Genomic DNA, 15709 nt, shown 5'->3' with positions numbered 1-15709 from the left:
CCTCCCGAGTAGCTGGGATTACAGGCATGCGCCACCACACCTGGCTAGTTTTGTATATTTAGTAGAGATGGGGTTTCTTCATGTTGGTCAGGCTGGTCTTAAACTCCCGACCTTAGGTGATCCACCCGCCTCGACCTCCCAAAGTGCTGGGATTACAGGTGTGAGCCACTGCACCAGGCAAGGATTTTTTTTTTTTTTTTTGAGATGGGGTCTCACTCTGCTGCCCAGGCTGGAGTGCACTGGTACCATGATGGCTCCCAGGATAACCTGGGCTCAGGTTGTCCTCCCACTTCAACCTCCCAAGGCTGGGACCACAGGTGCACCACCATGCCTGGTTAATTTTTTGGTACTTTTTGTAGAGACAGGGTTTTGCCATGTTGCCCAGGCTGGTCTTGAACTCCTGGGCTCAAGTGATCCCCCCACCTCTACCTCCCAAAGCACGGGGATTTATAGGCATGAGCCACCACGCCTAGTAGAGGAATCTTTAAGGGCATATTGCTGAGTGAAAGAAGCCAATCTGAAAAGGCTCCACACCATATGATTCCAACTACACGACATTCTGGAAAAGGCAAAACTATTATTTTGCCAGGGCCTGGGGGGACTGAGGAATATGTGGATCCATCTATTCATGTCTAATCATAAGAGATTTTTAGGGTGGTGCAACTATTCTGTGAGATATGGTAATGGCAGATACATGTCCTTCTGTATTTATCAAAACCCACAGAATGAGCAACACAAGGAGTGAAAGGGAAGAACTGTGTACTCAGTTAGTAACAGTGTATCAGTATTGGCTCATCGATGGTACCAAATGTAGCACCTCAGTGTGAGATGTTAGTAACAGGGGAAACTGTGTAGGGGATACACAGGAACTCTCTGTACTTCCTGCTCAATTTTTCTGTAAACACAACACTACTGTAAAAAGGAAAGTCTATTAATGAAAAAACAAAAAAGAAATCCGAACATTGAAGCACTATAGCAAGACTACAGGGTACCAAGGCAAGGACAGTATCTTCAAAGCAGCTACAGGGAAAAGCAGATTATGTAACAAATAAGCTGACAGCTAATCATCCCCCACAGCAGTGGAAGCCACAAGGCAAAAAAGCACAACGCACATATTCAAAGGGCAGTAAAACAGCCTCCACCTGGAATTACCCACCTTCAAAAGTCATGGGCAAGGCTGGGCACAGTGGCTCATGCCTGTAATCCCAGCACTTTGGGAGGCCAAGGCGGGCGGATCACCTGAGGTCGGGAGTTCGAGACCAGCCCGACCAACATGGTGAAACCCTACTAAAATACAAAATTAGCTGGGCGTGGTGGCGCATGCCTGTCATCCCAGCTACTTGGAGCCGAGATTGTGCCATTGCGCTCCAGCCTGGGCAACAAGAGTGAAACTCCTTCTCAAAAAAAAGAAAAAAAAGTCACGGGTGAGTGAAGGTGAAGTAAAGATTTCTTCAAGCAACAACCAAAGGGTTTTAGCACCTAGCCGCTCTCACTGAGGGAGGAGCCTCGCTGTGCCCTCGGGGTGGGTGGCTGAGCCTCTCACCTTTGCAGTGGGCGTAGGGCATGGTGAGGGTGTAATCCTCAGCTCGGTTCAGGAAGGTGAGCGTGGCTTTGCCGTCCAGCAGTGCCGACAGCGAGTTCCCTGCAGAGACAAGAGGCAGCAGGACCAGTCGCACCTGAGGCCACCCCTAAATCACAGGGTCTGAGCCCCTTCCAACAGGTGAACACGCTCCTGGCACCTCCAGTGGTGTGACTGTGCGTGAGTCACTTAACCTCTCTGGGCCTCAGATTCTGTAAAATCCCTGTCCAGCGTGCACAGGACATCTGTGCTGAGAAGTTATTTCACCTTTGACGTGTTAGTGGTTTATTGCAGTCACAAAACTGAAGATTCGCAGGGTGGAGTCTGCAAACTTTTTCAAACCCGCCTGAGCCCTGCTCAGATTTTAAACGTCCATGTGGAGGGAGCGTGCCCCGCTCGGGGCCAAGAGTCACAGGCACTGCTGGTGAGGAGAGGACAGAGGTGGAAAAGGTGGGCTGAACCTGAGGGTCGCACCTGGGACCCTCTCCCAGACTTCCACACACCCAGCAGAGAGCCGGGCACACAGAGGCAACAGGCGCACACCTGCCCATGGATGAAACTGATGAAAAAGGTACAACGGATGGGATGAAATGCAAATGGACACTTTCTGAGCACCGGAGGCTGCCAGGCCCCAGAGCAGCGCAGTCCAGTGGGGCTGTCTGTGAAGGCCAGAGCTTCCCTCCTGCCTGTCCCACTCCAGGCCCAACACTGAGCCTGTGTGATGTGGCAACAGAGGGACTGTGGTTTCATTTCTTTTTTTTTTTTTTTTTTTTGAGACAGAGTCTCACCCTGTCACCCAGGCTGGAGTACAGTAGCACCATCTTGGCTCACTGCAACCCTCACCTCCCGGGTTCAAGCGATTCCCCTGCCTCAGCCTCCCAAGTAGCTGGGATTATAGGCGCGTGCCACCACGCCCGGCTAATTTTTGTATTTTTAGTAGAGATGGGGTTTCACCATGTTGGCCAGGCTGTTCTCAAACTCCTGACCTCAGGTGATCCACTCATCTCAGCCTCCCAAAGTGCTGGGATTACAGGCGTGAGCGACCGTGCCCGACCTTAACTTTCATTTCATTTTAGCCAATTCAAATAGTCATGCAGTGCTGTGGGGCTGCTCAGCCCCAGTCCGCACCTTTCCGTGTAGGTGCCCTCTCTCAGTCCTCACCACGTCCCTACAAAAGGTGCCCACTCTCAGCTCAGGGGAGCTACGGGCCAGCTCTGCCTGATGCCTGGGTCTGAGCACTTGACCACCACATGGTCTCTGACTACGAGGGGTTGGGAGGGACAGGCACATGGCCCCCACCTGAGATCTTGGTCCACTGGCTCCTGGAGCCCCCCTGACCATCGCATTTCCCTGAGGCCCCAGGCGGCGCCCGGGGTGACCCCCTCACCATAGAACCTGGACTTGGCTGTGATGCTGCCACTGATGCAGAAGCCGTCCTTCCGGTTGCTGACGTGGAAGGCAGACACGGGAGGGTGGTGGGACACCTGTAGGCAGGGAGGCGGCTCTGTAAACGGCCTCAGAAACAGGTAATCCCAGCTTCCCCCGCAAAAACCCCTCCCTGTCCCTGACGTCACATCCCCTCCCCTGGTCCCAGGATTCGGGTAGAGGTCTTCCTGGCTCTCTCTCACGACGCCCAGAGCAGGTAGGCCTCAGCTGCGGGGCTTGGGAGCCCTGAGTTGCCCTAGAAGGCCTCCTTGGGAGATGGGACACACCGTCCTCCCTCTAGGGGGGACACTGTCTGCTGTCACAGCCATGGTGGGGTCTGCACCTTCTGCAAGAATCCCTATTGGCAGTGGCTGGGTCCACAGCCCTTCTGCTGCGTAGGACGTGGGGCCCCCAGGAAGGGGGCCCTCGGGGTCACGCTTGCCCTTGCCTGCTGCCAGGGCCCCGCCCCCACAGAGCCCTGCGCCCAGGCCGGGTGCAGGGGAGGTGCTCTCACCTGCTCTGCTATGTAGAATGTACGGCTGTCAGTGTGGGGGTGGAACCAGCAGCAGCGGAAGGTCTCCCCCAGGATGGGGTTGTACGGCTTCTTGATTCCCTGCAGACAACAGAGACTCGTGTGAGGAACCAGGGGGGAAGAGGCCCGCTGTGCAGAGCAGGTGAGGGATGTGCACTGAGGGGCAGCGTGGGTGGGCTCCCCGCTGTCTGCTGGCCTGGTTTGCTGCTGGCATCTGGGAACACCACCTCACCGCTGCTTTGGTGGGACGATGCTTTGCCTGTGGTTTACATTCTTGGGGGACAGCCTCAGGGGAGCCCTGTCTACTTCTTAGTTCGGAGAGGGGACACAAGACCCTGACCTTGTCACACTCTCCCTGGACCTTGGGTGTAACCTGCACACAGCCTGCTGAAAGCCACGAAGGCACCAGGCCGTCAGGAGTCCTGCCTCCACCCCAAACCTGCTGTGCAACTCGGGCCATCCTTTCTCCTCTCTGAGCCTCAGTTTCCCCATCTGCACAACGAAGACGTGGAACTAGGGTCGTGGTTTTCAAACTTGCTTCCCATGGAACCCCAGGGCTCCGTGGTGGGTCAGGGGAGCTGCAGGCCTTCTCCCTCACTACAACCAGAGCAGCCCTGCTGTCACTGGAGTCCTGGGTTTGGGGTTCTAAAAGGGGGTTCCATAGCTAAAAATTTGTGAAAACCACAGATCCCAAAGGTACCTTGAGGTTTAGGGTTGAAAGCCCCTTTCTTTTGGCACCATCTCTAGCACGGCCTAGGCCTGAGGCTGTTTTCTTGCAGGGTGGGGAAGGGGTCCAGCTTGGGGCCTTGAGGGATCAGACTACACTTGGGGGCCTGGCCTGAGCCATCCAGGGCCCCCACCCTGTCCCCTGTCATCAAGGACCAGGGCCCTCTGTGGCGGTGACCAGGATCCTTCAAGGCCATGTGGGGTAGGGGGTGGCCTGGGGACTCGGGAAAGTGCCAAAGGGACGAGGGCTGAGCAGACAGACCCCTGGGCCGCAGCCCCGCCCTCCCTGGCTGGCAGGGGCTCACCTTGGGCTTCTTGTAGAAGCCAGACAGGTACCACCGCAGCACCAGCTTCATGCGGCTGTAGGCATCCTCCTCCACCGCAGCCCTGCCATGGGCGGAAGAACGCTGACCCCAGCTCCGGGGCTGTGGCCACCTCCCTTTCCTGACCCTCCCTCCTACCATCCCAACCTCCACCCACTCAGCTGGAAACAGGCCGCTTGGCCCAGGCGCTCTGGTCACCCCCAAGCAGGAGAATTTTCTCCGGGGAAGTGGGTTCTTCTAATCAGAAAGTGCCAGGGCTGCTCCCACGCTGGGGCAGAGAGGACACTGCTGACCTGGGCTGCCAGGGTGCCCCTGTCTCCAGGAAGCCTCCCTGCCCATGCTCTTGTTCCCACCCTGCTCCCTCTGCCTGGCTCCCGAGCCTGCAGCCCCCTTCCTGCCTCTGTTGCCCCCTTCCAGTCTCTGCAGTCCCCTTCCAGCCTGTGCATCCCCTTCCTGCCTCTGCAGCCCCCCTCCAGCCTCTGCTGCCCCTTCCAGCCTCTGCAGCCCCCTTCCTGCCTCTGTTGCCCCCTTCCAGTCTCTGCAGCGCTGAGCGGAAATGCTGGAGTTGAGCGCCGAGCGCAAAGCGAGCTGGAGCCAAAGTTGATTTTGAGCGCTGATGAGATTTTTCCGGACTCTTTTGCCGGAAGAAATGCGCCGATTTCGAGCCTGGTTTGTTCGCCTGGTCGATTTCCTTCCAGCCTCTGCTGCTCCTTTCCAGCCTCTGCAGCCCCTTTCCAGCCTCTGCAGCCCCCCTTCCAGCCTCTGCTACCCCTTTCCAGCCTCTGCAGCCCATCCCATCCAGCTCGAGGGTGCAGGGCTCAGGGTGCATGGCAAGTGCTGGTGACTGACCCCCCTCTCACCACGGATGACCCTGGCTCCTCCCAGGCCCATCTTGGAGACAGGGCCCCCAGGAGGCTAGAGCTGCAGGAACAGTGGGCTGGGATCAGCCAGGGGATTCTCTGGAAGCCCCAACAGGGCAGGCAGGTGCCCAGGGGGCTGTGGGGTCTCATGCAGATGCAGGACGAGGTGTGGGGTGCCCCTCCCGGCGTGGTGCCCACCTGGAGAGCAGGTCTGCGTGGTAGTAGTAGTCGGAGAGCTTGTTCAGGAAGGAGCGCGGCTCCAGTACGAACGTGGGCAGCACCACGCGGGACAGGTCCATGCCTGGCCGCAACTGCTTCAGCAGGGTCCACATCAGACTCTTGTTCTCCTCTGACACCGTCTCCACCTGGGACGCCTCGCCCAGCTGCGGCAGACAGGCTGCAGTCAGGCCCTGCCCAGAAGAGCCGGGAGGAAGGGGTGGCAGGACAGTAGCAGCTCTGGCTGGAGGAGGCTGTATCTGCCACCCCTTTGGGTATAAACCCCTGGCTCAGCTCCCATAGCCTCATGAGGCTGACTCAGCCCCATCAGATGTGAACTCTTCCCAATGCGTCTCCACCCCGCCCCGGGGCACCTGCAGCCCGGGTCCAGGCCCGCTCCTGTCTCTGCACCTGGTACAGGGACCCCATGCCCTGCCCCTTCAAAGTCCAGGCTGCAGCCTCCCAGCACCTGCAGTTGAAACCCGTCTGTGCATCGTGGGACCCTGGGCTCAGGGAACAGAGAGGCTGCAGCCCACCCTGTCTTCACGGCTGCCTGGGGAGGCAGGGATTTGGCCTGCTCTTCCATTTTTTAAAAAAGGTTATTGTAACATTTCTTTTTCTGTTTTTGAACCACTTTTTTGAGGTATGACTGGTATACAGAAGCCTTCAGATATTGAATGGGGACAAATGGGTGAGTTTGGAGGTGAGCCTACACCGTGAAACCGACACGGGCACCGTGAACTCACCCCTCACTTCCGAAGCCTGTGTGCCACTCACGAAGGCCCCCTCATCTCCTCCTTTTCTGAGACACCTAACCCTCACCACAGCTCCCGAATAAGTGACTTCACTCCAGATTTGTACCTCACCGCAGCCCCAGGGTACCGGGACACTGGTCCTCCCCCTCCACAGAGGGGACAAGTGACTTGCCCAAGGTCACACAGCTGCTATGTGGCAGAGGTGAGATCTGAACTCTGTGCTCTCTGCATTTTTAGCCCGACAGCAGCTGCCCCAGGGAGGGGGCAAGATGGAGCGTGGCCTGTTGAGTCCTGCTCAGGATCTCATCCTCGATGCTGGGACTCAGGCAAACGGCTTCACCTCTCTGCGCATGCAGGGCCACGGACAGATCCTCATGGCACTGGCCTAGTGGATAGTGTGTGTGGACACCCAGGAGCCATGTCTGACCCCATGAGGGGTCACGGGGAGCCCAGTGCTATAGCTTTGATTTCCAAGCCAGCTCTGGGGCTTGGACATCATGGGTAGCTTTGGTGTCAGGAATCTTCCTGCTCTGTCCACGTGCTCCCGTCCTCCTTAACCGTCTCTACCAGGCTTCTGCCTTCTTCTCTACTGAGACTGTCTTGCTGTAAGTTCCCATAGCCTCTCACTGCTCCAGCAGCCATCCCTGCTTCTCATCCTGCCCCACCTCTCGGCCCAGCTGGCTCTGAGACACCTGGGCTCCTGGCTCCTGCCACCTCCCTGCCCTACCTCTGTGAAGCCTTATCTGTGCTCGGCCTCTGAAGGTTGGGTGCCCGGTCCCCTTGGCTGCCCGCTCCATGCCCTCTGCCCGGAGCCCCAGGCTCGCACCCGCAGCAGCCCGCCCTGCCTGGCTCACAGCAGCGTTGCTCATCACCATCTGGCTGAGATCTGCCCAAACCACCTTCTGAAATACCCTAAGTCTGCCCACTTTTCTCTTCTCCATCACAGCTGGGTCCAGGGCGCCCTCAGCTTTCTCCTAACAATGGCTCTTCCCTACAAGTGGCCCGGTGTCCACCCCCGCCCCTCGGCTATCCCGAGGCCCTTGCCTAACCCGCTGGTAGCTTCCCCAATACTCTCAGCCCAAGGCCCCCGGGGCCCTTGGTCCACTCCCCACAGGCCCATCCTAACCTTCCCATCTGTGCACGGAAGTCTGAGCTCTGTGGGAACGGCAGCCCACCGGGAGGCCATGGTGTTCCACTGAACACAAGGATTTCACAGACCACGGAGGAGCCCCCTCTGGGCCTGTGCAGAGCCAGATGTGAACACGATGCTGTCCAAACAGCAGCAAGGACCTAATTCCCCTTTCCTGCAGAAACCAGGACTGCCCCTTGCCCTCAGTGACAGCCACGGACTGCCCCTTGCCCTCAGTGACAGCCACGGCCTTGCTCTTGTCTCGCCTCCCGGATGAGAATGACAAGATCCCAGACCACAGAATCCTCTGTTCCTGACAGCACCCACCCCAGAGGCCGGCTTCCTCAGCCTGCACCCAAGTTGCCCAGTGGAAGCTTAGATCCTGTGATTCCTTCCGGACTCCCCTTCCTGAGGCGCCCACGGTGCCCAGGGCCACACGAGTTCTCTCCAGCTGCGGGGAGTCAGCCGCCCTGGCTGTTCAGCCTCAGGCATGCTCTGGGGACACTGCCGCCTGCCCCCTGCCTTGGGCTCGTGCACCGGCCGTCCCTCTTTTTGGAACGCCATCCTCCCTCCCGTCACTCACATCTTCAGAAAGAGCCCATGGCCCGGCTTGCCTCCCTCACCCACTCCCCAGCCTCGTCTTGTGTTTGTGGGTTTATCGTCTGTGTTTCCTGCTGCCCATACACTGGAGGCCCAGGCCCAGGGCCCAGGTCTGTCTCGTTCACGGCTCTCCCAGGGCCCCAGGGGAGCACCAGGTGCGCAGGGGCCTGTGAGCATGGGACTCAGGTCTTGTATGCCCTCCTCTGTGCTCCCCCAGGAAGTGGGGCCACCCACCAGATGGGGTCAAGGGCCCCTCCTGAGCCTCCTGTTCTCCCATCAGTGCATTCCAGCCCGAGGAGGGAGTTGCCTGTTTGCAGGAACCCCTGCCCCATCCCCGCATCTGCACCCCAGCAGCCAGCAGGGCAGCCTCTTTGGAAGAGGGGAGGAGCCTATTCACCTAAAAGACAGCTCCTGAGCTCACTGCCAAGTGATGGGGACAAAAGCCGCCTCCTGCGCTCTGCGTGCTTCCCTGAGGATGAGGCATGGCTACCTCTGCTTCCAGAATGAGGGGCCGAGGCCGGGGAGATGCGTGGGGCTCCTGGCTGGGGGGACTCTCACCTCCCCCAGCTCCTCCTGGACCTGCTCCACATACGTGGTCCCTCTCCGCGCCGGGACCCCAGGGGTCTCTGACTGGTCGCTGCCACTCTCCGTCTTCTGGCTACGTTCCTGGGTCTCGGTATCTGACTCCTCAGGGTTCTCTCTCTCCGACTTGTCTGAGAACGCGTCGTTCTCCAGGGAAGACCCGTTCAGCCTGGAAGGTGGATGGTGCCAGTGGGTCCGTCACAGGTGAGACCCCAGCACACGCCTCCGGGCCGCCCACCCCTCGCTGCTTGGTGCTTCACATACGTTCCTGCCTGTCATCACCTCCACAACCCACATTTGACACGATTAGCCCCATTTTATAGAGGAAGAAACCGAGGCTCCCAGGGCACACGGCAGTGAACACGTCCCTGCCTGCAGCCCTGCAGCCCGTCAGAGCAGAGGCTGGGGCCGTCCTCTCCCCCTCTTCCTTGCCTACAGGGAGACCCCATGAGTCAGCACCACCTCGTGCCCTCGCCGCACTCACGGGAACAGGTCTTGGTCTGGGTGGACGGTGGCCGAGGTTGGCAGCCCGCAGAGCGATGAGGGTGATGCGTCTGGCGAGGTCCCTGGCTCCCCGTCTCGGCCCGGCTTGCAGGTGCCCAGTCTCAGCAGGCTAGAGCAGCGCAGGGCCAGCTCCAAGGCATCCAGCCAGCAGCGACCTGTGGGGGACACGGGGTGAGCAGGCCCCACCCCCACCTCTCTATATCCCCCATCCCCCAAGGAGCCACCAGAAGGCTCCCCTCACTCTGACTCTTCAGGGACCCACCCCCTCCATCCCAGACCCACCCCTGCCCTGCCCCTGCCCCAGCAGGGACACGCCCTCTCTTCCCGCCCAGACATCCAGCTGCAGATTGTGTGGGGACAGACATCGGGAACCCCTGAGGATTGAGGACTCCCCGAGCAGGCAAGCCCAGCCTGGGGACAGGTGTGCCAGGGGAGGCAGTCCTACAGAGGTGCCTGGGGATGCTCACAGCACGTCCCCACCCATCTCCACCACCCACATTGCTGGCAAGAGGCCGGCGTAAGTGACCCCTCCAGGTCACAAACCCAGGGTAGGAGCCAGCCTCCTACCCTGACAGCCACCCACAGGTTTCTGCAGGTGTAGTCAGGAAGGAGGGTCCTCCCTCACTGGGAAGCACTGGTGGGGGTCCCACCTGGAGTCCAGGGAGGAGGGTGGGGAAGTCTGAGGAGGGGTTTGCACACCAGGGAGGAGCCCTGCTGGAGGCCACCCAGAGGCTCTGTGGGTAGTGGCGGAGCAGAGGCCGGTCGACAGCTGGGCACCTCCAAGCCCTGCTCTGGGCCCTGTGCCCTGCTGTCTTCCTAAGCAGGGTGACAGCACCACCCGAGGCTCCTCCTGTGGGGCATGTGTCCATCTGGGTGACACCAGTGTCCCGGTGTGATTACTAACAGCGGCCCTTGCACTCAGAAGAGCATCTTGTGGTGGCCTATGACAGGTCACACTATTAATAAGTTTTTTTTTTGGTTTGTTTTTTTGAGATGGGATTTCACTCTTGTTGTCCAGGTTGGAGTACAATGGCACGATCTCAGCTCACCGCAACCTCTGCCTCCTGGGTTCAAGCAATTCTCCTGACTCAGCCTCCTGAGTAGCTGGGATTACAGGGGTGCGCCACCACACCCAGCTAATTTTGTATTTTTAGTAGAGATGGGGTTTCTCCATGTTGGTCAGGCTGGTCTCAAACTCCAGACCTCAGGTTATCTGCCTGCCTCAGCCTCCCAAAGTGCTGGGATTACAGGCGTGAGCCACCGCGCCGGGTCAGTAAGTGTGTTTTTTGTTTTTGTTGTGGTTTTGAGATGGGTGTCGCTCTGTCACCCAGGCTGGAGTGCAGTGGGGTGATCTCAGCTCGCTGCAACCTCTGGCTCCAGGGTTCAAGTGATTCTCCTGCCTCAGTCTCCCAAGTATCTGGGATTACAGGTGCCTGCTTGTAATTTTTTTTTTGTTTTTAGTAGAGATGGGGTTTCACCATGTTGGCCAGGCTGGTCTCAACCTCCGGGCCTCAAGTGACCTGCCCACCTTGGCCTCCCAAAGTGCTGGGATTACAGGCGTGAGTCACCGTGCCTGGGCTATTAATTAGTGTTATTCAAAGAAAGGCTTCTGGGGTCACACCAGGTGGGAAGATGGGGCTGAAGAGCACTGAAGGCGGTTCTGTGCCTCTCTGAGCCTCTGCCTTTTGGAGCTCCTGGAGACAGTGAGTTTCTCTCCCTCACTTTCAGATCCACGAAATCCTGCTCTTGTGGAGCATCCCAGGGTCCAGGGTAGGGAGGGGTCTGCCTAGACAGTGGCTCCTGGGTCTCTAGAGCTGCCCTTCTCATTGGGTTGGAGGGATAGCTGAGATCCTGCTGGTTCCATTGCAGGCTTGGTTGGTGCCAGAGCAGCCAAGCCTAGGCTGAACACCAGGATTGGGGGAGGGATGGCAGTGGCTGGTGGTGGGGAGCTGGAGGGGTCACAACTGCCGAGTTGGCCCCAGGGCCTGAACATCTGTGCTTTGTAGCTGCCACAAAGGACGAGACATCCTGAATATTACGCATCCTTTGAAGCTCATTCCGAGACCTCTTCCTCCTCTTCCTGGAAGCCCACCCTGATACCCACAGGGGCTGGGGACATCCCTCATCCCGGATGGTGGCCCCCACCCTATCAGGGGCTCAGCTCATGCCTCAGCCCAACCTGCCTTATCAGATGGTTGGTTATCTACCTCACCCAGGAGCACAGAGGCTGTGGGCTACCCTGTCCATCCCAGGGCCTGCATGGGACCTGGCACAGAGTCAGGGACTCAGGATGGCCCAGGAGGAAGCACGGATCTGGCACCTGACCACCAGGGGTGATGTGGCACCAAGACTCCAACCTGACAGGCACCAGAGCCCTGTGGTCAAGGCCAGGCTGCTTTAGGTCTGCACCACTGGTGGGATGGGAGCCCCTCACCCTGCTGCTCTGGGAGGCACCAGCTGGGGTTAGAGGAGGTGGAGCAACCACATTTACCCAGAGCAGCCACTGGAGGGTGCGGTGGGGCAAGGCCCCAACCTCAGGTTAGAGGGAGGCACTGCCAAGAGGGAATCCCTCCAGGTGCAGGATCACCACAGTCACAGCTGCCTGAGCGGCCACTCAGGGCACACCAACAGCGTGCAATGCACTTGGCAGTCAGGGAAATTCACATTCATGTCCAGGCTCTAGCACTTTCTTGCTGGCAGTTTGCCTGTGCCTCAGTTTCCTGATCTGTCTAATGTGGATGATAACAGTAGAACCTGTTGGTTCAATGGTGCCTGGTGTGAAAGAAAAATCCTGGGCCCCTCAAATCCCTAAGCTAAAGGGAAAAACTCAAGCTGGGAACTGCTTAGGGCCAACTTGCCTCCCATTCTATTGGAAGTCACCCCTCTGCTCACTGAGATAAATGCGTATCTGATTGTCTCCTTTGGAGAAGCTCATCGGAAACTCAAAGAAATGCAATCATCTGTCTCTTATCTACCTATGACCCGGGAGCCCCCTCCCTGCTTGAAGTTGTCCTGCCTTTCCAGACCGAACCAATGTTCATCTTACATATGTTGGTTAATGTCTCATGTCTCCCTAAAACCAAACTGTGCTCTGACCACTGTGGGCACGTCATCGGGACCTCCTGAGGCTGTGTCATAGGTGGGCGTCCTCAACCTTGGCAAAATAAACTTTCTAAATTAACCGAGACCTGTCTCAGATTTTCGGGGTTCACGTTTTGGTATCCACTGAGGGATTCTGAGTGGAGATGCCCCTGACTTTTCACAAGTCTCCTATTGGTGCTTGCTACTAGCTTGAGCTAACTTTATGGCTCAAACCAGTAAGACAATTTGCTGAGTCCCGGAAGCACCCACCCCAGAGAATCCCTGATCTCTCAAAATGTGGCCGAGATCCAAAGTTTACTTTGCTGTACAACTTCTCTTTTTGGAGTTTTACTTGCTTCCAACACAACGAAGGCAAGTTTTTCCTGCTTCTATGACAACGGAAAGCAGGTAACTCCTTTATGGAGTTTGAGCTCGCTTCCAATAGGGAAGATGAGATTTGTTTGTTTTGTTTTCCTGCTTCTAGGACAGTGGAGAGCAGTTTTCAGCCTGAGACCCATCCCTAGGTAAGTAACTGAATTGTGGTTTGTCTTGGCTAAAGTTAAGATTAACAACCAGCTGGTCTTAACTTCTCCTCACTATTAGAGCGCTCAGTAATCACAGAAGTTGTGCGATGGTTTGTTTCGCTTAACTGTTTTTTTGTTGTTGATTGTTTCTGGTTTTGTTGTTTTGGTCTTTTTCCCATTGAACTCTATCTGGCTTGATCAAATCCCAAGGAAGTTCCAAATTATGGGGAACAAGGCCTCTGAAGTGGCTAAATTACCCTCCCCGCCACACACACAATGGTGGTGTGATGGGGGGAGAAAAATGGCCAGCAAAAGGAAAAAAAAAAGAGGAAAGATTTTGATTTTTGACTACTAAGGGGCTTTATTGATATAATAATGTCACATTTTCACTAGCCAGGCCAAACTGAAAGAGTAATGACTGTACTTCTGTGTCCTCATTAAAATTGGTCAGTTAAAATATGGAATGAGATTTAAAAAGATTTTTTTAAAGAAGCTCAATGGTTAAAAGTCAGTTTAATGAAAAGCTAACATCCAAGATGTGTGTGTGTGCATATGTGTGTGTTTGTGTGCAGGTGTGTGTGTGCGTGTTTGTGTGCAGGTGTGTGTGTGTGCATATGTGTGTGTTTGTGTGCAGGTGTGTGTGTGTGCATATGTGTGTGTTTGTGTGCAGGTGTGTGTGTGCAGGTGTGTGCGTGCATGCGTGTGGGTGCATATGTGTGTGTTTGTGTGCAGGTGTGTGTGTGTGTGTTTGTGTGCAGGGGTGTGTGTGCGTGCGTGCGTGTGTGTGTGTGCATTTGTGTGTGTTTGTATTTAAGAGACCTTCATGTTTTTGTTTTTGTTTTTCTCCTAGGACCTTGTCTTTTTTTGGGCAAAAGGTTTTTTTCTTCTCAGTTGACTGAATTCTGTTTTCTTGATTTACTTCTGCTGTCTCTCCTTTCTCTTGCACCCTCTGCTGCGTGGGGGACCTAAAATAGTTTACAGTAGCCTGGGGTTCCTTAAAGAAAATGGAGAAGGCGCCAGACTCCCTCTGGGGGAGAAACTTGCTTTTTCTTATGAAACCCCAAGAATGTAAACAGACAAGTTTGTCTCAGCTCTTAAACTGCTTACTTTTGTATTGTGTAAGCTGTTTTGTGTTTTCTTTTTGACTAAAATAGTTATTGCAACAGAGGCTACTCTTGGGTTTTTAAGGAAGAGTGTGGTTTAGACACTTAGAAATGTCTTTGTTTAAAAACTTTTTTTTAAGTGCACTATAAAAGCATTACGTAGTCTAACCTCATAATAATTCTCCCTTTTTGGAGACCCAGGATTCAGTGTGGGCTCTTCCCAGAGCTCAGAGATCCAGTTAAATGATAGGTAGTCCCTACTAAATAAAATTGGTCTCCTAATGCAATACTATGATAGACTTCTATAATTTTGTTTGATTTGGCATCCATCTTTAGTCTCACTCTAGCACCACCAGACTTTTTCTCTCTGTACCTTATGATGCAAATTTTGCTATTTGACTTTCACCTGAGTTGTTTCCTTTAATATGCAAATTAAGGCTATTTAGCTGACAATTGCCTAGGGTTGTGAAACAGGTTCTCAAGAATCTGAAAGTCTAAGATAGGAAAAAAAAGTTTTTATAAACCTATAAAATGTACTTCTATTGGCATGCCTAATATGTCTATGTATTTCTGTGTTGTGTACACAATGTTTCACTACTGAAAATATATAAAAGGGCTCTAATTGGCTTAAGAAAATAAATGCACTTGAATCAAATACTTGATCAGGAAAAAAGAAAAGATGAGTCCAGTGCTTTTTCAAGTTTATGTAGCTTAAGTAAAATCTTTAATGAGTAAGCTAGCTTTAAAATTATTGGTAAAGTAATATTAGAAATGTCTTAAGAATTGCCAGCATACATTTTTGTTTGCATTTATTAATCAAGCAATTTCATACTTATCCCTGCCAAACACCATAGGTGTCAAAATTTGGCATAAGAGTTATGAAACTACAAACCCAGCCCAAGACAGAATGATCTTTGCTTGTGTAATCTTTAATAAATAAGACATTGGTGGTTGGGCACGGTGGCTCATGCCTGTAACCTCAGCACTTTGGGAGGCTGAGGTGGGTGGATCACGAAGTCAGGAGTTCAAGACCAGCCTGGCCAATATAGTGAAACCCCGTCTCTACTAAAAATACAAAAATCAGCCAGGCATGGTGGCAGGCACCTGTAATCCCAGCTACTCGCGAGGCTGAGGCAGGAGAATCGCTTGACCTGGGAGGCAGAGGTAACAGTGAGCCGAGATGGCGCCACTGCACTCTGGCCTGGGAGACAGAGCAAGACTCTGTCTCAAAAAAAAAAAAAAAAAAACAACAAACATTGATATTGGTTTAATAAAAATAGCTACATCTTAAATTTAGTAAGATTACCATAACTTCTAATCTGGTGGCTTTAGGTAGTCTAGTCCACAGGCAGTAAGGTTTATTTTGAGAAAGACTGTTATAAGTCTTTGTTTCAGCTAAACTATAAACTAAGTTCCTCCCAAAGTTAGTTCAACCGATGCCCAGGAATGAACAAGGACAGCTTGGAGGTTAGAAGCAAGATGGAGTCAGCTAGGTCAAATCTCTTTCACTGTCTCAGTTATAATTTTGCAATGGTGGTTCCATAATTTAAATAATGACAATTGCAGTTTTTATAAATAATCTAGGTAAATGATTAAAATAATTAGATGAGGCCGGGCGCGGTGGCTCACGCCTGTGATCCCAGCACTTTAGGAGGCCGAGGCTGGTGGATCACAAGGTCAGGAGATCGAGACCACGGTGAAACCCCGTCTCTACTAAAAATACAAAAAGTTAGCCTGGCGCGGTGGCGGGCACCTGTAGTCCCAGCTACT

General features: G+C 54.5%; 1 protein-coding gene across 5 annotated transcripts in view; it reads right to left on the bottom strand.

Annotated features, from left to right (window-relative positions):
- The window catches only part of OSBPL5 (oxysterol binding protein like 5), a 79492-nt gene that overhangs the window by 11319 nt on the left and 52464 nt on the right, over positions 1-15709 (bottom strand). For 3 of the 5 annotated variants that reach the window (XM_017948153.2, XM_021925420.2, XM_021925418.2), the window contains 7 exons: positions 9212-9386; positions 8704-8896; positions 5644-5855; positions 4568-4649; positions 3519-3617; positions 2967-3063; positions 1544-1642 (listed from right to left, as the gene is read on the bottom strand). In XM_017948153.2, coding sequence (XP_017803642.2) covers positions 1544-1642; positions 2967-3063; positions 3519-3617; positions 4568-4649; positions 5644-5855; positions 8704-8896; positions 9212-9386 — 957 coding nt within the window. The remainder of the gene's footprint in view (positions 1-1543; positions 1643-2966; positions 3064-3518; positions 3618-4567; positions 4650-5643; positions 5856-8703; positions 8897-9211; positions 9387-15709) is intronic. The other 2 variants (XM_021925421.1, XM_021925419.2) reach the window with 1 other exon arrangement.

This window comes from Papio anubis, chromosome 12 (assembly GCF_008728515.1).
Source record: "Papio anubis isolate 15944 chromosome 12, Panubis1.0, whole genome shotgun sequence".
Lineage (NCBI taxonomy): Eukaryota > Metazoa > Chordata > Mammalia > Primates > Cercopithecidae > Papio > Papio anubis.
Note: the sequence above shows the minus strand (reverse complement) of the source record. Positions and strands in the feature narration are given on the sequence as shown.